This window comes from Pan paniscus, chromosome 10, assembly GCF_029289425.2.
Source record: "Pan paniscus chromosome 10, NHGRI_mPanPan1-v2.0_pri, whole genome shotgun sequence".
Classification (NCBI taxonomy): domain Eukaryota; kingdom Metazoa; phylum Chordata; class Mammalia; order Primates; family Hominidae; genus Pan; species Pan paniscus.
Genome location: NC_073259.2, coordinates 10170237 through 10194884, shown reverse-complemented (window position 1 = coordinate 10194884; position 24648 = coordinate 10170237). Strand labels below are relative to the sequence as shown.

Here is a 24648-nt window from a genome sequence, read left to right as displayed (position 1 = left end):
TGTTGCAATTTTCATCATTATCTCGTGGCCATCCTTGGAAGTTCTTTTTGCTCCATGGAAACTATATACTAGTCCTATATTTAATCATTAATTACGGAGTAGCTGAGGTAACATTTTCAGAGAATGTGGTAATAAAGCATAGAAAGAGTAGCTAACCAAATGCCTCTTGGTGTGATTTTTCCCACTACAGTTTCTCAGGTCAGGCATTGCAAATGATAAAATAGGGTTATTGTATCTCCGAGCGTCTAAGACAAGTTATAACCCAGAGATGGTCAGTTTAGGCAAAATATCCTAAAAATAATTTTTTTACAGAAGGTAAGATGCTTATAAATAAGAAGAGTCCTGGCTGGATCTGACAGAATGAAGTGATTCCATGGGATATGCATAAAATTTAGACCCTCAATTCTTTTATTTCTCATTCTCCTCTGCCGTCCTCTAGATTTGTTAATACATAATGCTTACTCTGCTGCTTTAAGGGGAATCCATTGGCAAAATGTCCCCTTCCCGTATTCCCCCGCCTATATTAAACACTCTAAAGCAGAGGTCCCCAACCCTCAGGCCATGGACCGGTACCAGTCCATGGTCTGTTAGAACCTGGCCACACAGCAGGTAAATTGTGAGCAAGTGAGCAAAGCTGAGCTCCACCTCCTGTCAGATCAGTGGTGGCATTAGATTCTCATAGGAGCTTGAACCCTATTGTGGAAAGTGTACGTTGTGCACTCCTTATGAGAATCTAGTGCCTGATGATCTGTCGCTGTCTCCCACCATCCCCAGATGAGACCATCTAGTTGCAGGAAGACAGGACTCCCACTGATTCTATATTATGGCATAATAGTAGAAATAAAGTGCACAACAAATGTAATGTGCTTGAATCATCCAGAAACCATACTCCCACCCCACTCCCATCTGTGGAAAAATTGTCTTTCACAAAACTGGTCCCTGGTGTGAAAAAGTTTGGGGACCACTGCTCTAAAGAGAGAATTAATCAGAATAAAGCCCAGTCCTTCTAAACTAAACATCAGCCCCTTGGAGTATATCTTCACCCCTCCTCTTTGTCCTTTTGACCATTCATTTTCTGGTAGCCTCACTACTGTTGCTATAGAGACAGCGATATCACCAATTGTGATTCTGATGTCACTCTCCAGTCCCAGCAAGGGGGAGGTACATGGAAGGCCACAGGAAGAAACAAGATCTTGAGCTGAGCAAGAACATCCCAGCATCTTCATTGACTTTAAAACTATATTCTGGAGTCTTCCGTGGTTCACTATTCCAGTACTACAGAGGTAGGTAATCTTACCGGACTGATAAAACAGCCCATTTTCTGATCCTCTGTGGTTGGAAGGGAGAATTCAGTGACAAGTGATAGGAAAATTGTTATGTTCAACCTAGCGTTGTTCTTCTGTCCAGCCGATTTTTTTTTTGTTTGAGATGGAGTCTCACTCTGTTGCCCAACTGGAGTGCAGTGCTGCAATCTCGGCTCACTGCAACCTCCACCTCCTGGATTCAAGTGATTCCTCTGCCTCAGACTCCCGAGTAGCTGAGATTACAGGCATCCACCATCTCACCTGGCTAATTTTTTGTATTTTTAGTAGAGACAGGTTTTCGCCATGTTGGCCAGGCTGGTCTCAAACTCCTGACAAAGTATCATTTTCTCTTTTTTTTTCTACCCTAACTCCAGGATATTATTTACCAGCTTTTAAACTTATAGCAGTTTATGAATCCATTCACTGACTTCATCAAACTCTTTAGATCTCCCTTCTTTTCCACTTTTATTATGAGAAACATTGATTTAGAAATCTGAATGTCATTATCATTAATAAGTATTAAAGTACCTCTTTATAGATGCTGTCATCTAGGACAGACAGGAAGTTTTAAAAGTCCAAAACAAGCTTCATGATGCAGATAAACCCACTCATAGGACCTAGAAAATAGAATTAAAACATTAGAATATATTTAAGTGAAGTGTTTGCTGAATATATTTGACTAGTAGTTATGCTTTCATGAAAAAAATACAAAAGCACTTTTAAGATGTTGATTTATTTGTACTAGTGGAATAGGAAGGTCTGTTAGTAAATCACTGAGTAAGTCTGTGCGGTGAACGTATCTCCCAAAGGAGTCAAGCTTCAAGAAGTCTTGAATATATGGATTACCACCATAGTAAATTTGAGCAAGCCGTCTCTTTTTTTGTCCTTGGATTCTCCAATCCAAAAGAAAAAATAAACTATCTGAAAATGGGCAGACTGTGCATATTCATTCTTCCAGCAGATAATTATTGAGCTCCAATTTTAAGATACTAGCTACTATGAGGCATACCAAGATGAATAGGAAAATGTCTCTCCCCTTATGAAGTCATCCAGTAAAGAAAATGAAATATATGGGAGCAATTAAAATACTAGATAGAAGTACACGTTGAAACAAAATATGATGGAAACTTCAATGAGGGAGCAATCACATTCATTAGCTATCTAGAAAATATTTCATGGATGGGGTAGCCCTTGACCTGGGCTAAAAAGTAAGGGTAGAATTTAGAGAGCCATTACTGGGGGGGCTGGGCGGATATTCAAGAAGAGTACAGTGCCCTAATGTCTTCCACTGAAATGTCTTAGTAGAACTAAAACAAGGAAGTTAATTAATCTGGAAGATATCTATGAACTCCCTTTATAACTTGAGGGTGTGTATTTCTCTCAAGTCCTCAAAGATGCTTGCAAAGTGTTTTGAGTTCCATAAATTCAGGGTGCTTATTCTTCATTCCAGCTATTTTTCTTCCAACTTCCTATTCAAGCAAATTTAAAATTAAGCTAAAAATTTTTAGGGTCTTCGTTGTTTAAAAAGACTGTATAGCAATGATTTGAAAGTCAGGAATAACAATAGTCATTTAAGAAATCATTGGCCCAAAAGTGCAACCTTTTTGTCGTCTTGGAACTGCTAGACTGCATCAAGAATAAGATGTGCGCTCATGAAATTTGAATGTCATTTTGAGCTCATTACTTAAATGCACACGTGAAAAATAATAAGTCAAAAACATTATTGGGTAATAAGAGCAATAAGTTCCATCTGTAAAATTAGTCATTTTTATCTGTGTCTTTCCATTGCAGATTCCTTATATTACATGGCAGGAGGGGGGTAAACTGAGGGATAGTGAAGACAACAATAAATTAATCAAGAGCTTTCCTCATATCTCAGAACCTATCCTCTGTAAAAGTAAGTGATCACATAATTTCTGTACTTTTTGTACATAATTGTCAGCATTTTAATTATATATAGCTTAAAGCAATAGATCCTATGGATTTTGTCACAATTTTCTACTAGAAGTAACTCATTTGGATGAAATATACACAGAAGATTAAGAGATTGTGTTTCTGGCTCTCACTTGTACTATCAATAATCTAGGACAACCTGCTTCCGAGTCTTCCAATTCTTTGGCCAAATAATAGTAGCATTCATTGTTTTCTTTATAGTAATGATGCAAGCATAAGAACATTTCTATGTGTGTATGTTTATGCAGAGGACATTACAGAGTTTAACTTCAAGGCATTAACAACTTCCTTGTTAAGATAACAAAACATTAACATAAGATACCAAAGAAAATTAGGAAATCTGGCCGGGTGCAGTGGCCCACACCTGCAGGCCAAGGCTGGCGGATCACTTGAGGTCAGGAGTTCGAGACCAGCCTGGCCAACATGGTGAAACCCTGTCCCTACTAAAAATACAAAAATTAGCCAGATGTGGAGCACCTGGTGTAGTCCCAACTACTTGGGAGGCTGAGGCAGGTAATCATCACATGAACATTTTTGAGGAACATTTTAATCCAATCCTTCTATTGGCCATGGGAAAACTTCACAGCTTCCAGGATGTTAGCAGGGCTGGAATATCTAAAGGAATTAGATACTGCCTGGGAAGGCGGAGGTTGCGGTGAGCATCCTGGGAGGCAGATGTTGCAGTGAGCCGAGATCGCGCCTGTAGACTCCAACCTGGCCAACAGAGTGAGACTTTGTCACAAAAAAAAAAAAAAAAGGAAGTTAGAAAATCTGTCTCAGAGAAAATTTTTAAAGAAATGGGTAAATAATTATCTTTCTGGACCTACCCATTCTTTTTCACAGAGTCTCTCCAGATAAGCCCTGGTCTAGGAATTCTCAATTCTTGATGTGTTTTAGAATCACTCAGGGAGCATTTAAGAATGTTAAGAATGCCTAAGTTTCCCCAACCCAAAACCATTGAAATAAGATTTTCGGGGGGTAGTAACTTGGATTCAGTATCTTTACACAGTTCTCTTGGTGATGCTCATGTCTAATTAGCATGGAGAACTCATTGTTTACCTAAGGAATCCATTGTATTTGAGTGCCTGGAAGATTAAAATAAACTGCTTCCTTAGCTCAGTAATCTGAGTTAGTGATTCCTGTGTGAAAATGAGTACAAATCCTTGTAGGAGCAAAGAATAAGTAGCTCTTAAAAGATCTTGTATTTTCTTTGTAATGATTATCTAAAACACCCTGTATAGCAAAAATGACATATCCACGTATATAAGTTTCAATGATGTATTTAATCTTTCTTTAATCTGTGTTGGTTTTATTCTGAGGGAGGACATCTACCCTCACCACAGTCCAAAGTCCTTTCAAACAAATATTTCCAGTTAAGCAGATGTTCATGCCTTAATACTGCTTCACTTATTTCAAGCAATTCTTCATAAAACACAATTTCACTATAAAAAATTAGGATAAGCTGTTGAGCTTGATTATAACAGTATTTTAAACCAGTATTTTGTTGGAATCAAAGCACAGAGATATTCTATTTCATAAAGATGTTTGAGGCATTGGGGAGGAGAAATGGGCTATCTTATTCCACCTTGATAATTGAGAAGTATAGATCTGAGCAGAGTTTTTTTTGTTTGTTTTTAAATTTTTTAACGCCACCAACCCAAATGTCCATCAATGATAGACTGGATTAAGAAAATGTGGCACATAGGCTGGGCACGGTGGCTCATGCCTATAATCCCAGCACTTTGGGAGGCCGAGGCGGGTGGATCACGAGGTCAGGAGATCAAGACCATCCTGGCTAACACGGTGAAACCCCGTCTCTACTAAAAATACAAAAAATTAGCTGGGCGTTGTGGCAGGTGCCTGTAGTCCCAGCTACTTGGGAGGCTGAGGCAGGAGAATGGCGTGAACCCAGGAGGCAGAGCTTGCAGTGAGCCGAGATAGTGCCACTGCAGTCTGGCCTGGGTGAAAGAGCGAGACTCTGTCTCAAAAAAAAAAAAAAAAAAGAAAAGAAAATGTGGCACATATCCATCACGGAATACTATGCAGCCATAAAAAAAGATGAGTTCATGTCCTTTGTAGTGACAGGGATGAAGCTGGAAACCATCATTCTGAGCAAACTATCGCAAGGACAGAAAACCAAACACTGCTCATAGGTGGGAATTGAACAATGAGAACACTTAGACACAGGGCGGGGAACATCACACACCAGGGCCTGTCATGGGGTGGGGGGATGGGGAAGGGACAGCATTAGGAGAAATACCTAATGTAAATGATGAGCTAATGGGTGCAGCAAACCAAGACAGCACACGTATACATATGTAACAAACCTGCACGTTGTGCACCTGTGCCCTAGAACTTAAAAGTATAATTTTAAAAAAGAAAAAATTAAATTAAATTAAATATTACTGCACCCCCAAAAGAAAAAATTTTTTTAATGCCAACCAAGCCTAAGGGATGAAGAGGGAAGGAGGGGTGAGCTGAGCAAAGAATATAAGAAGGGAAACTTCAGTGTGAAAGCCTGGGAATGGAAGTCTGGCATAGAAAAAGAGGGCAAAGAGAAGGTTCTCATACTTTTAGATGATCAGTGGATAACTCTCAGTCATCATGAGAGTTGGCCATGTTTTCAAAGACTAGCAAGTAAGATTCGATGTTGTGGAAAGTGTGTGAGACTAAGGCCAAAGCCCAAAGGAGTACATATAATAGGTATGTACATATAATACTCGTTTGCGAGGAGAATCAATGAAAGCAGCAGGTATAAGCAATATGTTTAAGAAAAATGACTGCAAATGGAAAAAGAGAGAAATAGTAGCTAGAGGGAAGCTTGGGGTGGAAGAAGACAATTAAAATGAATCTCAGTTTTCTGGCTTAGAAGACCAGGTAAATGGTGGTGCCATTACTGAGATTAGGGAATAGAGCAAAGTATTGGGAAGGTTGTGAACGAATTCACATCAACAAGGAAATCACTGCATCCATGGACAAAGGCCTTTTGAATGGCGCACATGACATCTCTTTTGTCCTGACTGATACTCAGAAATTTAGCTGAACCATAGAGGCTGAGAATTCCCCCAGGATCCTTGGCTAATGAGGAGGGATTGGTCTTAAGAAAGAGCTACCAGACTTACTGCTGGTATGAGTAAGTAACAGCTTTAGAAATTAATTAAAAATGAAACAATTACTTAAAAGCTAAGTTGGTGGGGCAAGAACAGACAAAGGAGCAGTAAATTAATTCTATTTTGGTCACCTTGAGTTTTGAGTGTCTACTGAAAATCCTGTGAGTGCAGGGGGAGGGTCGTCAAGCAAGGACATAAAGGGGTGGGACATGGCTGCCTAGGTTCATTCATTTAACAAAGATGTGTTAAGCACCTGTCGCAGATACCAGGCACCAGCTTCTTCCTTAGAGTTACCAATATGTTTAAGAAATATTCCTTCCATTGAGAGCTGAGGATGAAGCTATTGAGGGTGGAGTGGGTCTGAAGTGGCTGTTGGGGAAGGTCTCTATTGAAGGCATTGTTCATCTTCCCGTGCTTTAACCCTTTACCACATTTCTTCTTACTTTCATAAAATCTGCCCTTGTGATGACCCTTTCTCATTTTTTTCCCCTACTTCCAGATGTCAGAAAAGGTTGACTGGTTACAAAGCCAAAATGGAGTATGCAAAGTTGATGTCTATTCTCCTGGAGACAACCAAGCCCAGGACTGGAAAACGGTAAGGGTCAACCTCTTGATAAACACTAGGTTAAGAATATGGGGGCTGTCATTAAGAGTAGCCTTATTCTCTCCACCATACAACCAACCTCTTATTTTTCAAGGTGGGATTCTTGAGGCAGGTGGGAAATCAGCCCTTATAGAACAAAACATTCCCATTTATAGTTTTCTGGAAAAAATTCCCATCCTATGGTATTTAATATGCTATAACTAATGAAATATGTATGTACATATAAGCTGTATAACATATATCATGTATGTATATATAAATATATATGTGTATGTCAGCTGTATATTACAGCTATAAAATTTTAATTTTCGAACAGAGAGGAATTGGAGATAAATGTCTCCAAGGCTTATAGAAAATATTTTCTAAAGTGTAGGATGCCTTAAAATTCTCAGAACTATAAACTCTCCTCTAAGTAACATTGTCATCCTGCCTTTATCATTCAACAAACATGTATTAAATGCTTACTTAATATCAGGCAATGTATCGTCAGGGTCTAGTCAGAAGATAGAAACCATACCAGTAACTTAACATTTAAAAATTATTTACTAATAAAATGTAGTTAACTACTAAAAGGCATAAAAGAGGACTCTAGGAATCCCAGAAATAACAAATGCAGAAAGCAGCTACTACCCGCAGGCTGAGAATTACATAAACAAGGAAGAAACTAAGTAAATACTCACAAGAGCTCGCTCTCCCTCAACCAAAGCTGCTTCCCATCTCTTTGGAGAGAATGTGGCTGCCATAGGAAATTTGCCAGAGGGAAGCCCTTTCCTCCTGCTCTGACCATGCAGTGTCCCCCAGTACCCTCTGTCGACAATGCCAACCGCAAAGGAGAAATGTTTAGGGTTCAGCTCTGGTATCACAAAGCAAGGCAAAGAAGGGTGGATTTGGAGTGAGAGACAGTAAGTCAATAACTGGCACAGACACTGTCCTGACTGTCAGGGTCAGAGATATAAAAATAAATTAGAATTCTCTCCTTTTAAGGATCTCATAATCTAATGGAATCACTATTTATTAATAGACTCTATCCTATTATGTCATTTGTCAGACTGGGCACAGTGGCTCACACCTGTAATCCTAACACATTGGGAGGCCAAGGTGGGAGGATTGCTTGAGCCCAGGAGTTGGAGACCAGCCCAGGCAACACGGCAAAACTCTGTCTTTACTAAAAAAAGAATTAGCCAGAGTGGTTGCACACGCCTGTAGTCACAGCAACTTGAGAGGCTGAGGCAGGAGAATCACTTGAGCCCAGGAGTTTGAGGTCGTAGTGAGCTGTGACCATGCCACTGAGCTCCAGCCTGGGCAACAGTGAGACCCTGTCTCAAAATAAAAAAAAAGTTAACATTTATCAAACATTTATTTGCATGTAATCAAATGCAAATGACCCATCTTCTTCTATTTGTCCAAATCTGGTCGATCTATATAAAGTTTTAAAAAGAAAATATTAACAAATCTACATAAGACATTAAGACATAAAGATAATAAATATTCAATTACTATAGAGTAAGGGCCAACCAAAACTGCTTCAACTAGATCTTTGATTTACTTCTGCCCTTTCATTTGGAGAAACAAAAGGCAGATCAGTTTCAATGTTAAATCAAATGAACTTAGTGATTTTTTACTAAGTGAGAAACAAAAAGGAATATAACAGTTACTGCCCCTCTGAACCTTATCATTCATTCTGGAAAATAAAAAGTACACATATCAAAGTAGAAACGTCGGTGAGGGTAGCGGCCCAAAGAGCGGATGCCACGGCCACCACCACCGCCATAGACACACTCTCGTCCTACGGGCCATGCCTGGGGCTTCAGCCCCACAGCTCCGCTTGCCGCGTCTCAGGTTTCTTTACCTCCAGAAAGAAGAAAATTGACCGCTTGAATTCTGGAAGTTCATTGAAGAGTCTGAAATTAGGGACTTATTTCAAATGTGAACATGGCTAATCGAGGCGCAACCAAGACCCTATGGCTCAAATACTGGAAATAAAATATGCCAGTTCAAACTAGTATTTCTGGGATAGTCTGCTGTTGGCAAATCAAGCCTAGTGCTTCGTTTTGTGAAAGGCCCATTTCATGAATTTCAAGAGAGTACCATTGGGGTAACTCTCAAAGTGATAAAAGCTGTTTCTTTGTGAAATATGGGCCCAAAAAGAAAACCAACTGCTAGTGTTGGTGATGGAAGTGAAGAGAAAATGGAGAGATCTAAGAGTGGTGGTTCTTAGCCAGAAAATAGACGTTTTGGATAAATTAAAGTGGTTTTACAGATTCAGCTGATTTTCTAACCCAAAATGTGTGTCTTCATGACACTACAGTATAGTTTGAAATACGGGATACAGCTGGTCAAGAATGATACCGTAGCCTAGCACCAATGTACTACAGAGGAGCACAAGCAGCCATAGCTGTATATGATACCACAAATGAGGAGTCCTTTGCAAGAGCAAAAAATTGGGTTAAAGAACTTCAGAGGCAAGCATGTCCTGACATTGTAATAGCTTTATCAGGAAACAAGGCTGACCTAGCAAATAAAAGAGCAGTAGATTTCCAGGAAGCACAGTCCTATGCAGATGACAATAGTTTATTATTCATGAAGACATCAGCTAAAACATCAGTGAATGTAAATGAAATGTTCGTGGCGATAGCTAAAAAATTGCCAAAGAATGAACCACAAAATCCAGAAGCAAATTCTGCCAGAAAAAGAGGAGTAGCCCTTACTGAACCCACACAACCAAACAGGAGTCAGTGTTGTAGTAACTCAACCTCCAGTTTGCACTAGCTAGAATAGTCTTCTGCTTCTTAAATGTTAATAACAATGGAATTGGACCATTTAACCAGCCCAGTATGACTTCCAAAAGAGACTTATGATAGAGTCAAGTTTCTAATGCAGAATTATTTTAAGTGTTTTGAACTTAATTTTTAATAACATGCATGGGTCCCTCTTACTAATGTTTCAGCAATAGGGAAAAATGAGAACTGTGTGTATACTTGTTTCATTGGAAGGTTAGGGGGAATAATTTCTCATCGCTAGCAATATAGACAAATGACTATCTGGACCCACACAGTTAACCAGCCCATTTCTCCACACTGGTGCAGTAGTCACCTGTGGAAAAAAAAATAGAATTTACTAATTTGGGCTTTTCAAAAAACATTCTTTTTGTAGAAGGAGATTCTAAAGTTATTTATGCTTAGCCATAGTATTCAGGCTAATGTTCATTTCTCCTGGTATCAGTATTTAAAATGAACATTCCATATTTTAATAAATGTACCACAAGAAAATAATCCCACATATAAAAGGTGGGGGCTGGAAAGAGTGTTAATGGCATCTAAATTATAGCCAGTCCTGTGTGTGGTTTTTTTTTAATGGGGTAAAAAAAAATCAAATGCAATCCCATCTTGTTTTAGGAATTTGAGAACTAATAAATGCATCTTAATAGATAGTGTTCCTTTCAAACATGTGAGTTCTTTAACAAAAATGAAATAAACCAGGTGTCTGTGATTTCTAATTAATCACTGCTGGCCATTACACAGGTTTTGTTGTTTGGTGCAGGGAGGGGACTTTTGTTCGCTTGTGACACAATGTAGTCAATGCACTAGCAATTATGTATATTTAAACTTGATTATTTTAAATTCGATCTTCAGCTGTACTGTCAATAGGGTACTGCATTATAGTCTCCATATATGTATTACTTTTCTGTAATATTTAAGAGTTGCTTAAAAGTATAGAAAATGTACAGTTACTAAAACAGCCGATGATTTCTCTCTCCCCCTTTGACAGGAAGGGGCTTCAGTTGTTCCTCCATGGCTAGAACCATAACGAACAATGTACCCGTAATTTGCAACATAAAGTATTGCAATATGTTAGTAACAATCTTGTAGCCTTGTTTTCCAGCCTTCATTTTATTTTGATCAATTCAGTATATTGCACTATTTTAGGTATTTTCCTTATATGAGAGCTACCATATGTGTGTCAGAGATGATTTAATCTGTTTAAGTGTTGGACTGTTAGGAGAACTTGTACATCTACAATAATTCAGAATTAGAAAAATCGGTCACCAGTGTTTAGTTTTATATTGAGGTGCTCAGGTTTGAATAAAGTGGTATAAAAAGGAAAAAAAAAGAATATAGATATGTCACTTGAAATCTCTGAATAACTGTTGGACTAATGAAAAACAGTTCATGATTATTTGTCAAATGTATTTTCTAGACAATAATTGCTATAGGTGTTTAAAGAGTTGATCATTTCAAAATGGGAGGTGGTCAGAGAAAATTTTATAAGGTATGTTTAATTGAGACAAAGGTGGAGAAGAGAAATAGAACAGGGAGGTAGATAGCTGACTTAAAACTACTGAAGCAAAAGATGCTGAGCAGAGAAAATAAAACCCATGACCTCTTCTTATATTCTCCTTCATGGACATGAAAACTTACCTCAGGATTCAGAAATACTGAGATAATTTGGCATCTTCCTTCCCTAATTGCTCAGAATACTATTGCATAAGAAGAGGAAGGTTGCAAGAGGGCAAGGGGGTTTGAAGAGATGGATGTTTGGTTATAGACTGCATTGATAAGAAAGGAATGTGGGTACTTAGTCTTTCAGTCACTACAGTTGGATTAACCCCTTTTGCAAAATCCTTGTGGATAGAGGGGAGTAATAGACATAAGGTACACACATTTTAGGTTTAAAAATATATAGACATTAAAAACCCATAAACACAGCAACTTAACACAATTCTGTGGACTCCATTGTAAAGCTCTATTCTATGCTGTAGGTTTGGTTTTTTATTTTTATTTTTTTAAATTTTATTTATCTTTTAAAATATATTTTTTGTAGAGATGGGTTTTCACCATGTTGCCTAGGCTGGTCTCAAACTCCTGAGCTCAAGTGAGATCTGCCCTCCTCAGCCTCCCAAAGTGATGGGACTGCAGGCAACTGCACCCAACAGGTTTGGGTTTTTTGTGTTTTTTTTTTTAATTGAAAAGGGTAAAAGAATAAACTCCACAGCTGCACTATAGTAAGGCTTTCCTGTACTGTTACAGCTCAATAGTATGGAAACACACCTATCTGCAAGTTAATGTGCTTATTCGTAAATAACTAGGTAGTAATATATTATCATTTTCAAAAACCCCATTAAAAAGTGGGCAAAGGGGGCCGGGCATGGTGGCTCACGCCTGTAATCCCAGCACTTTGGGAGGCCGAGGCAGGTGGATCACGAGGTCAGGAGATCGAGACCATCCTGGCTAACATGGTGAAACCCCGTCTCTACTAAAAATATAAAAAATTAGCCGGGCGTGATGGCGGGCGCCTGTAGTCCCAGCTACTCGGGAGGCTGAGGCTGGAGAATGTCATGAACTCGGGAGGCAGAGCTTGCAGTGAGCTGAGATCGCACGACTGCACTCCAGCCTGGGTGACAGAGCAAGACTCTGTGTCAAAACAAAAACAAAAACGAACAAACAAAAAGCCCTCTGTTATTTACTGTCCTGAGATTAGGAAGTCAAGCCTAAGAAACACTCTCCACCAGGTTTCACCTGCAGTCCCTAGGAAAACAAGCAGGTATACACTTAGACTTCTCTGAAACTCTTGTTCCTAATTATAGTCTCAACCATTAATATTAATCATAACTGCTAACCCAAAGTTAACAGTTATGATTATGAAAGAATATACACTCTTTCTATATCACAAAAAAACTAGGGTGAGGGGTATATAATTGGGAACATCACACACCAGCTGAAACGCAGATGAGTAGAACTCATGACTACACATGACGACGACTTCCTACAGTCACATACACCCCTTATACCACCTCTCTGTCCTAAGTGGAGAAGATGAACGACTCATTAACAGATTTAAAGATATAGCCTCTTTGTAAGTGATAAAAATAATAAGCAAAAGCATATAAACTTTACGCTTAGCCATCAATGTCTCAGTGTTCCATCTTACTTAGAAATGATTTACATATCCAGTGAATATGCATTAACTCAATGTAATACCACTCCAGTGTTTTAAGTTATATAAAGATGTTGGAAACTTATCATTAGGCTGACATACTATAAAACATAATAACTGTTGAAATAAAGGTTGTCAGAATGATTATTCAACTTGGTTAAATGCAAATTTACATTTTTCATAATCTTAAACATTAAATAGAAGTAATGCTGGCTTTTTTGGATCTGTAAACCTGTATGAGTTTATGAAAAGCATATCAAAGTAAAATAAAAGCATACAATTGTATAATATCTAACATTGATGAATAAGAAAAGGTATAGCTGTTTTTATTAAACCAAAATTATTAAACTAGTATGTGGCAAAAATAAACCATAAACATAAAACTCACCTGTCCGGACATCAAAGAGCACTTCTCCTTCCAAGTGAGCACAAACGTCTTAATTGATGAGCTTAAGATGGACGAAAAATGCTGTCAGAACAGATTTTCTGTTGCCTCACACCCAGCAGAGAATATAACTCTATAAATCATTAATCCATAAAAGAGATTACCAAATGGTCAGATGTAAAATCAAATTTCCAATCATTGCTGCCACCAATTGGCCATAAACAAACCGAAGTGAGAACCAAAAACAAAATTAGTAGAGAGGAAAATTAAAACTAGAAAAACCGAATGTCTGCAAACTTCTATTGCTACTCTGGGGGCTGAGAAAAGACACACCTAGTGCACCTGTCTCATGAGGACATTTATCTCCATTAGATGGATCTATTGGGCATCTTGGAGGAAGACTTCCAAAACCATTAAAAGATAATTTTCAAAGAAGGGCAAAATAATGACTCCCATACATATATAAAAATGAATATCTGTTAAAGATTTTATTTAACTCATTAACAAGGAACTGGTGAGGTTCAAAAGACACATATAGCTTGGAAATATTGAAGTGAACGTGCCATTGGAGGCAAACTGACCTTCTCTACAGTGGGAGAGGCAGTCAGTCGACCCTCCCCTTATAGGTGTCTAGACAAGAATTATATTGCATTGATGTCAGTTGTCTATAGTTAACAGAGTTGTAAAATAGCTCCAAGGGAATGAGAATCAGATAATGTGGAAGGGTATGCTATAGATGATGTGTGATTTTCCACTAAAGCACAAAATACCCCATAAAGTAGCTATTATTCTAATTAGGAGAACCATTTGGGAGAATTTTGAACCAAGCACAATGGATCTTAACTCCGACGTGATAACAAGCCACTTAAACCAGTCCTGCAGACAACTAGCACAACTGCTTTTCTTTTCTTTTCTTTTCTTTTCTTTTCTTTTCTTTCCTTTTCTTTCCAAGTAATCAAAGCACAGCAGGATATTGTAGACGTGGAGCGCCCAGATTTTAGAATCAGAATTGCATCTGAATACGAAACCCCACCATGGACTAGCTGTGAGACGCCTGGCAAACTATTTAACTTCTCTAAGTCTCTGTTTTCTTACCTGTGAAACTGGAAGAGTAAAACCTATCTTACTAGGCGAATATGAGGATTAAACAAAATAGTGCCTATAAAGCATTTAGCACAGAGCCTGGCAAACATTACGAGTACTTCACAAATAGTAACTAGTAACTATATGACACTTGGTAATAAAAATACCGAATTGTTCTTTAAAGGTGGGTAATATCTGTGGTCATTCCCAGATAGACATATGAACTCCAATAATTACAGTGATTCTTTACATTTGATAATAAATAGGAGACTTTCATATATATTATGTTATTTTATCCTGTGTTTCAGAGTTTTTCCCACATGCAGATTGTACAATTTATAAACATATAAACATGTTCATATGCTTATCACAGCTAGTGTCCATCAAAGAATCTAATAAATTGCCAATACATATTAACTCCTGAATTATAAATCGGATTGTTAAATGATGTCAGTCCATTGGAAGCCATTTAACATATCCAGATAGTGTTTGTGCAGCCTGGCAAAGTGATTAATTATCCACAATTTTCCCTGAGTTTTCTCATTTTTTTGGAAACTATACTTGTAATAAGATCGAAATAAAAACAGGTAAACCATAGAAAATAGCAATTAATATTAAAACAAGAAAAAATCTGATTCAGTTCAACTGCTAACTCTTCTATCTAGCTGATGACTGTCAGATCTGTTTTTTAACTTTTATTTTAAGTTCAGGGGTACATGTGCAGGTTTGTTACATAGGTAAACTTGTGTCATGGGAGTAGTTGTACAGATTATTTAATCACCCAGGTATTAAGCCTAGTACCCATTAGTTATTTTTCCTTGTCCTCTCCCTCCTCCCTACCTCCACTCTCCAAAAGGCCCCAGTGTGTGTTGTTCCCCTCTATGTGTCCATGTGTTCTCATCATTTAGCTCCCACTTATAAGTATGGACATGTGGTATTTGGTTTTCTGTTCATGAATCAACCTAAATGCCCATCAATGATCAACTGGGTAAGGAAAATGTGGTATGTATACACCATGGAATACTATGCAGCCATAAAAAAAGAATGATATCACATCCTTTACAGGGACATGGATGGAGCTGGAAGTCATTATCCTTAGCAGACTATCCGATCTTAAAGATATATGTCATTAGAAGCTACATAATATACTAGCTGAGAGCATGGGCTGTGGAGTCAGACTGCCAGGGCTGGAATTTCTGCTCCATCAATGGTTAGCTGTATTATTTCAAGTAAGTTACAGACTTAACCTCTCACTTCTTCAATTTCCTCCTCTGTAAAAAGAAGATAATAAGAGAGCTAAATCTCAGGTTTATTATGAGAAATAATTAAATGAGATAATAGACTTTAAATACTTGGAACAATGTCTGATACACAGTGAGTACTCAATAAATGGTTACTTTTATTGCCAAGATGGAACAAGCTTGAGAGGGCTGATGACATTTGTAACTGAACTTTGAGGTTGTCTTGAATATCCCATATCTTTACTTTGTTATAGTCAGATGAATCCTTGTCTATTTTTAAGGACACCTCCACGGATCCTGTCAGAGTGCTCAGCTGGCTCCGCAGAGACCTGGAGAAGAGTACAGCAGAGTTCCAAGATGTTCGGTTCAAACCCGGAGAATCATTTGGTGGGGAAACGTCCAACTCAGGAGACCCACACAAAGGTTTCTCTGTAGACTATTACAACACCACCACCAAGGGCACTCCAGAAAGATTGCATTTTGAGATGACTCACAAAGAGATTCCTTGCCAGGGCCCCAGGGCCCAACTTGGCAACAGGAGTTCAGTAGATGAAGTTTCCTTCTATGCTAACCGCCTCACGAATCTAGTCATAGCCATGGCCCGCAAAGAGATCAATGAGAAGATCGATGGCTCTGAAAACAAATGTGTCTCTCAGTCATTGTACATGGGGAATGAACCCACACCCACCAAAAGCCTCAGTAAGATAGCATCAGAGCTTGTGAATGAGACCGTCTCTGCATGTTCCAGGAATGCTGCCCCAGACAAGGCTCCTGGCTCTGGAGACAGAGTCTCAGGATCATCACAAAGTCCCCCAAATTTGAAATACAAGTCCGCTTTGAAGATCAAGGAGAGCACCAAAGAAAGACAGGGTCCAGATGACAAGCCTGCTTCTAAGAAGTCTTTCTTCTATAAGGAAGTGTTTGAATCTCGTAATGGAGATTATGCCAGAGAGGGTGGAAGGTTCTTTCCTCGGGAGAGAAAGAGGTTTCGAGGGCAGGAAAGGCCTGATGACTTTACGGCTTCTGTTAGTGAAGGGATCATGAGCTATGCTAACAGTGTGGTGTCTGATATGATGGTCTCCATCATGAAGACACTGAAGATCCAAGTGAAAGACACAACCATTGCCACCATCCTACTGAAGAAGGTTCTGCTCAAGCATGCAAAAGAGGTGGTCTCGGATCTCATCGACTCCTTCTTGAGGAACCTCCACAGCGTCACAGGGACCCTCATGACTGACACACAGTTTGTCTCGGCTGTGAAAAGAACTGTCTTCTCTCATGGAAGCCAAAAGGCCACAGATATCATGGATGCCATGCTAAGGAAGCTGTACAATGTAATGTTTGCCAAGAAAGTCCCTGAGCATGTCAGGAAAGCCCAAGACAAGGCTGAGAGTTATTCCCTCATCTCCATGAAAGGAATGGGTGATCCTAAAAACCGAAATGTGAACTTTGCCATGAAATCTGAAACTAAATTGAGAGAAAAAATGTATTCTGAACCCAAATCAGAGGAGGAGACTTGTGCGAAAACTCTGGGTGAGCACATTATCAAAGAGGGGCTTACCTTGTGGCATAAAAGTCAGCAGAAAGAATGTAAATCTCTAGGTTTCCAGCATGCAGCATTTGAAGCTCCCAACACACAGTGTAAGCCTGCATCAGACATTTCCTTTGAGTACCCTGAAGATATTGGCAATCTCAGCCCTCCTCCATATCCTCCAGAGAAACCTGAGAATTTTATGTATGATTCAGACTCCTGGGCCAAGGACCTGATCGTGTCTGCCCTACTTCTGATTCAATATCACCTGGCCCAGGGAGGAAGAAGGGATGCACAGAGCTTCGTTGAAGCTGCTGGCACCACCAACTTTCCTGCCAATGAACCTCCTGTAGTTCCCGATGAATCTTGCCTTAAGTCTGCTCCCATTGTAGGTGACCAAGAACAAGCAGAAAAGAAGGACCTAAGGAGTGTTTTCTTTAATTTCATCCGGAACTTACTTAGTGAGACCATTTTCAAGCGTGACCAGAGCCCTGAACCCAAGGTGCCGGAACAGCCAGTTAAGGAAGATAGGAAGTTGTGTGAAAGACCGTTAGCGTCTTCTTCCCCCAGACTATATGAAGATGATGAGACCCCTGGTGCCCTTTCTGGGCTGACCAAGATGGTTGTCAACCAGATAGATGGCCACATGAGTGGGCAGATGGTAGAACATCTGATGAACTCAGTGATGAAGCTGTGTGTCATCATTGCTAAGTCCTGTGATGCTTCGTTGGCAGAGCTGGGAGATGACAAGCTGGGAGATGACAAGTCTGGAGATGCCAGTAGGCTAACTTTGGCCTTCCCAGATAGTTTATATGAGTGTTTACCAGTCAAGGGCACAGGGTCAGCAGAAGCTGTCCTGCAGAATGCCTATCAAGCTATCCATAATGAAATGAGAGGTATATCAGGACAGCCCCCTGAAGGGTGTGCAGCACCCAAGGTGATTGTCAGCAATCACAACCTAACGGATACAGTTCAGAACAAGCAACTCCAAGCCGTCCTTCAATGGGTAGCTGCCTCTGAGCTCAATGTCCCTATTTTGTATTTTGCTGGTGATGATGAAGGGATCCAGGAGAAGGTAAGAAACAAAGGCAGAGGAATTTGGAAGCTTTATTAAGATTTAACTAGGGCTTTAAGTTCTGGTTTCTTTCTGAATGGGAAGATAGCCACAGAGAAGGTAAAATGGGAACAGTGGGATTTGAAGATCATGCCTCCTGGCAGAGATAATGGATAAAGTAAAATTAGATTTTGCCCAATACAAGGCGTATCAAAGGGGAACAGGGGGATAAATGATATGTTTCTGTTTTCTGCATTTAGGAGTAGGAGTGTACAGATGAGGAACCTCCAAGAGACCTAGTGAAAGAATCAGATTAAGGTCTGGGCTCTAGGCTGAGTTTTGGATAGGACAGCATTGCTCAAAGGATGAGATGAAGCTGGAAAGTAGCCCTGGGATGTGTTAGGGAAGAGGCAGAGTCTGAATTTATGACCTTTTCAAACATGCCATTACTGTCTTAGCTGGTTGTCTAGGTGGCGTTGGGGATTTGAAAGGATTCAGTGGATAACACCCCTCTTCCCCCTACCCTAAGCTCTGAATCAGTTGACAAGTAAGACTAAAGCATAAGGCAGATGGGAAATCAACTTATCACTGTTATTACTGATAAAGGTAAACGTGCCTGATAAGTTCTTGTCCTCCACCCAAGGTGCCCAGTAAGCATCAGAACTGCTTGCCAAAGGGAGGGTTTGAGTCTGGAGAACACGCACACTTACCCAAGATGCTTCACACTGAAGTGCGGGAATTAAAAAGACCATCCCTACAACCTTCTCTTCTCTCTCTTCTCTGCCTTCTCGCTCGCTTGCTCTCTCTCTCTCTCTCTCTCATTTTCTCTTCCTCAGTGCTTTTGATTGTCTCCTCTTGATTGAGAAGAGTGGACCAACTGCTGTTAATCATTAAGTAGCAAAGGGTGGCACAAGAGGCTAGAATTATTTAGAAAATTTCATCATCATAGGAATCAGAAGATAAGGAAAAACAGGCTTTCTCTGCTTAATTAAGTGGTATTTACATGGTATTAGCAACGCTTGCAACTGGGTCGCTACGTTTATCTGATGACTGGGAAAACACACGATTACAGAGCATCCAGATTAGGCTGTATCAAGCCTAAACAAGAAACCATATGGTCTTTGACTTTGGTCTTAGCAAGACTACACTTGCTACTTAAAGTGTAGTCTGTGGACCTACAACATTGGCATCACCTGGGAGCTTTTTAGAAGTGCAGAATCTCACACTTCCCTCCAGACCTACTGAATCAGAATCTTCATCTTAGCAAAATACGCAGGTGAGTTGTGTGCACATTCAAGTTAGGCCAGAAGACAATGTGAACTTCCAATATTAGATCTATTCCTAAGGGTCGTTGGCAAGCTCTGTCTCCACGCAGGGTTTCCAATCCGTGAAGCAGACGACTATTTTATAGTATATAGCAATTAGTAGAGGTGGGGAGTGGGAGGCTATATGCTGAAGAAAATTTAAACTGATGAAAAAAATCTAAAAGTAAGCATAGCCTTCAGGTGTGTAATGTGTGAGAAAGCCTTTTGTAGCCATCTTTGAAATCAAACCCCTCATATATAACATACATAATACATTCTGGCTTTAGACTTTTTTGTATTGGAATGTGTTGTTTTGGATTATTTTAAATTGAAACATGTATCTAAAATAGGACAATAGACTTGCAGTCCCCCACTTTTATACACACACACACACACACACACCTTTGTCTACTCTAAAGATAAAGCCAGTCATCTATTTTATTGACTCCCTCTAAGAGTAGAAGGAATGAGAAGCAGCATGTTCAAACTTCAACTAATAAATAGACGCACTGAATATTAGTATATTTTTAAGAACAGGGATGACATAGACACCAAAGAAACTACCTAAAAATGACTTTTTGAAAAGAGATTAATGTATGCAAATATTCTCATACTGATTCAGGTGATTGAACCTGCTGTCACTGGGATGTCTGTGAGCCCGATGTCTTTAAATACGTTTGTATTTATTTTTGAATAAATAATATGTGTGCATAGTTCAAAATTCAAAAGTACAAAAGGATGCATGGTGAAAATTAAGGGTTGTTTTCTCATTTGTGTGCTCCATCCCATTGCCTTCCCTGGAGAAAAAAATCATTTGGATCAATTTCTTATTTATCCTTCCAGCAATACACACACACACACACACACACACACACACACACACACGTAAAGTCACAAATTATTATTTTTATTATATATATCCTCTTTTGCAACATATAGAGCTGCCACATTCTTTTTAATGGCTTTATATATTTTATAATATATGAAGCCATTTCATATATCATATATGTTTTATATATGTTTTATATATTTAACCCCTCCCCTTGTATGGATATTTCAGTTGCCACTATTCTGCACTGTAAGCAATGCTACACTGAATATCCTTGAATATACATAATTTTGCACAGATTCAAATGTATTCACATGTGCTATACACCTAGGAAGGGAACTTCAAGGTCACTGAGAATATTATTTGTGTAATTCGATACATGTTTCCAAATTGCCTTCCATAGAGCTTGTACCAATTAACACACCTATTAAAACAGTGTAAGAGGACTATTTCCTCACACTTTAACCAACAGTGCATGCTAAAATTTTTAATTTGCTAAGCTGCTTTACTTTTTGTCTTATTAGGAATGAGGGTGAGTATCTTTGCATATATTTAAGACCATTTGAATTTCCTCTTCTGTGGATAAATTTGTCATAACTTCTGCCCATTTTTCTTTTTTTAACTTATTTTAGGTTCAGGGGTATATGTGCTTGTTTGTTATATAGGTAAACTCATGTCACACGGGTTTGTTGTACGGCTTATTTTGTCACCCAGGTACTAAGCCTAGTACTGACCCAATCGTTATTTTTTTCTGAGTGTCTTCTTCCTCCCACCCTTCACCCTCAAGTGTCTGTTGTTCCCTCTTTGTGTCCATGTGTTCTCATCATTTAACTCCCACTTCTGATAACATGCTGCATTTCATTTTCTGTTCCTGGGTTAATTTGCCAATGGCAATGGCCTCCAATGGCATCCATGTTCCTGCAAAGGAAATGGCTGTGTTCTTTTTTATGACTGCATAATATTCCATGGTGTATATGTACCACATTTTCTTTATCCCATCTGCCATTAATGGGCACTTAGGTTATCTCCATGTCTTTGTTATTGTGAATAGTGTTGCAGTGAACATCCATGTGCATGTGTCTTTATGGTAAAACAATTTATATTCCTTTGGATATACACCCAGTAGTGGGATTGCTGGGTTGAACAGTAGTTCTGTTTTTAGCTCTTTGAGGAATTGCCACACTGCTTTTGACAATGGTTGAGCTAATTTACACTCCCACCAACAGTGTATAAGTGTTGCCTTTTCTCCACATCCTTGCCATTACTTTTAATAATAGCCATTCTAACTGGTGTGAGATGGTATCTCATTATGGTTTGGATTTGCGTTTATCTAGTGACCAGTGATATTAAGCTTGTTTTTATATGCTTGTTGGTCACACATATGTCTTCTTTTGCAAAGAGTCTGTTTGTGTCCTTTGCCCACTTTTTAAAGGGGTTGTTTTTTTCTTGCAAATTTGTTTCAGTTCCTTATAGCTGAACATTAGACCTTTGTCAGACGCATAGTTTGCAAATATTTCCTTCCATTATGTAGGTTGTCTGTTTACTCTATTAATAGTTTCTATTGATGTGCAGAAGCTCTTAAATTTAATTAGATCCCATTTGTCAAGTATTGCTCTTGTTGCAGTTGCTTTTGGTGTATTCATCATGAAATCTTTGCCGGTTCCTATGTCCAGAATGGTATTGTCTAGGTGTTCTTCTAGGGTTTTTACAGTTTTTAATCTTACATTTAACTCTTTAATCCATCTTGAGTTGATTTTTGTATATGGTGTAAGGAAGGGGTCCAGTTTCAATCTTCTGTATATGGCTAGCCAGTTATCCCAGCACCTATTGAATTAGGGAATCCTTCCCCATTGCTTGTTTTTGTCAGCTTTGTCAAAGATCAGATGGTTGTAGCTGTGTGGCCTTATTTTTGGGCTCTCTATTCTGTTCCATTGGTCTGTATGTCTGTTTTTGTACCGGTACCATGCTGTTTTGGTTACTGTGGTCCTGGAGTATAGTTTGAAGTTGAGTAATGTGATGCCTCTAGCTTTGTTCTTTTCACCTAGGAGTGCCTTGGCTGTTGGCAGGCTCTTTTTTGGTTCCATATGAATTTTAAAATAGTTTTTTCTAGTTCTATGAAGAATTTCATTGGTAGTTTAATAGGAATAGCATTGAACATTTAAGTTGCTTTGGGCAATATGACCATTTTAACAATATTGACTCTTTCTATCCATGAGAATGGAATATTTTTCCATTTGTTTGTGTCATTTCCGATTTCTTCAAGCAGTGTTTTGTAATTCTCATTGTAGAGATTTTCACCTCCCTAGTTAGCTGTATTCCTAGGTATTCTTTTTATGTTCTGCCCATTTTTTTATTGCATTGTAGACCTTTTTCTTATTGATCTATAAGAGTTTTATGTATTACAAGGAATCAACCTTTATGATATTAAATACAAATATTTCCTTTGCCATTGGTCTTTTGATTGGAGTTTTTTTGTTGTTGTTGTTGTAGTTTGTTTCTGCCATACAAATGTCGTCAAATATGAGACATTTTTCTTTTATTTTTGCTGGGTTTTATGTTATATTTTGGAAAACATTCTCCACTTTATGATATTAGCAAAACTTTCCCATGTTTTTTTCTAGTCCACTCATGCATCGCTTAGTCATGGGGATATGCTCTGAGAAGTGTGTCATGAAGCGATTTACTCATTGTGTGAACATAATAGACGGTACTTACACAAACCTAGCTGGTATAGCCTACTACATATCTAGCGTATATTGTATAGCCTATTGCTCCTAGGCTACACACTTATATACAGCATGTTACTGTACTGAATACTGTAAGCAATTATAAGACCACAGTATGTGTGGATCTAAACATATCTAAATATAGAAAAGGTACAGTAAAAATATGGTTTGAAAGATAAAAAATGGTACATCTGTATAGGTCACTTACCATGAATGGAGCTCACAGGACTAGAAGTTGCTCTGGATGAGTGAGTGACTGAGTGGTGAGTGAATGCGAAGGCCTAGGACATTACTGTTCACTACTGTAGACTTCATAAAAACTGTATATTTAGGCTACAATAAATATTTTAAAATATTTTTCTTCAATAATAAATTAGCAGCTTACTGTAACATTTTTATGTTACAAAGTTTTAATTTTTTTAACTTTTTGGCTCTTTTGTAATAACAGCTTAAAAGACACGTTGTACAGTTATACAAAAATATTTTCTTTATATTCTTTTTTATAAGCTTTTTTCTATCTAATTTTTTATTTTTTATTAAAAATGAAGATACAAACACACATATCGACCTAGGCCCACACAGGGTCAGGATCATCAATACCATTGCCTTCCTCCTCTGCATGTTCTCCCACTAGAAGGTCTTCAGGGTAAGTAACACTCATGGAGCTATTATGTCCTATGATGACAATGCCTTTGTCCTGAAGGACCTGCCTGAGGCTGTTTTACAATTAATTTTTTTAATAAGTAGAAGGAGTAGACTAAAATAATACTAAAAGTATAGTACAGTGATACAGAAATCAGTAATGTAGTCATTTATTATCATTATGAAGTACTATCCACTATATGTAATAGTGTGTGCTAGACTTTTATATAACTGGCAGCACGGTAGGTTTGTTTACAGCAGCATCCCCCCAAACAAGTGAGTAATGTGTTGTGCTCTGTTACGATAACGATGATATCACTAGAAAATAGGAGTTTTTCAGGTCCAGTATAAGCATATGGAACCACCATCATATGTACAGTCTGTGGTTCACTGAAACATCATTATGCAGTGTATGACTGTACTTTTATGATTTTTAAAATATATTTAAGACTTTAATACATTTTGAATCCATTTTTATATAAGGTATGAAGTAGGGTTACAATCTCTCTTTTTTTTTTTTTTTTTTTTTGAGACAGTCTCGCTCTGTCACCCAGGCTGGAGTGTAGTGGCACGATCGTGGCTCACTGCAACCTCCGCCCCCCAGGTTCAAGCGATTCTCCTGTCTCAGCCTCCCAAGTAGCTGCGATTACAGGTGCACTGTAATTTTTGTACTTTTAGTAGAGACGGGGTTTCACCATCTTGGCCAGGCTGGTCTTGAACTCCTGACCTCATGATTCACCTGCCTCGGCCTCCCAAAGTGCTGGGATTACAGGCGTGAGCCACCGCGTCTGGCCACAATCTCTTATTTTTTTCCTATTCTTTTTCTAAACTTTCTATTCTGTGCCATTGAATTGTCCATCTACTCTTGTACCAATAGCATCTATTTCAATTACTGTAATTCTATAATATTTTTGAATATCCGATAGGACTGGAGACTCTTTATTTCTC

At 38.6% G+C, this 24648-nt stretch overlaps 1 protein-coding gene and 1 pseudogene across 2 annotated transcripts in view; both read left to right on the top strand.

The window, feature by feature from the left end:
- Positions 1 to 24648, top strand: part of AKAP3 (A-kinase anchoring protein 3) — a 33552-nt gene that overhangs the window by 2748 nt on the left and 6156 nt on the right. The window contains exons 2-5 of one of the 2 annotated variants that reach the window (XM_008973757.5): positions 1146 to 1283; positions 3096 to 3201; positions 6867 to 6962; positions 15896 to 18220. In XM_008973757.5, the coding sequence (XP_008972005.3) occupies positions 6867 to 6962; positions 15896 to 18220 (2421 nt within the window). In that variant the 5' untranslated portion in view covers positions 1146 to 1283; positions 3096 to 3201. Of the gene's footprint in view, positions 1 to 1082; positions 1284 to 3095; positions 3202 to 6866; positions 6963 to 15895; positions 18221 to 24648 lie in introns of both variants that reach the window. The other variant, XM_055095271.2, reaches the window with a different exon arrangement.
- Positions 8810 to 10829, top strand: LOC134728426 (ras-related protein Rab-5A-like; annotated as a pseudogene).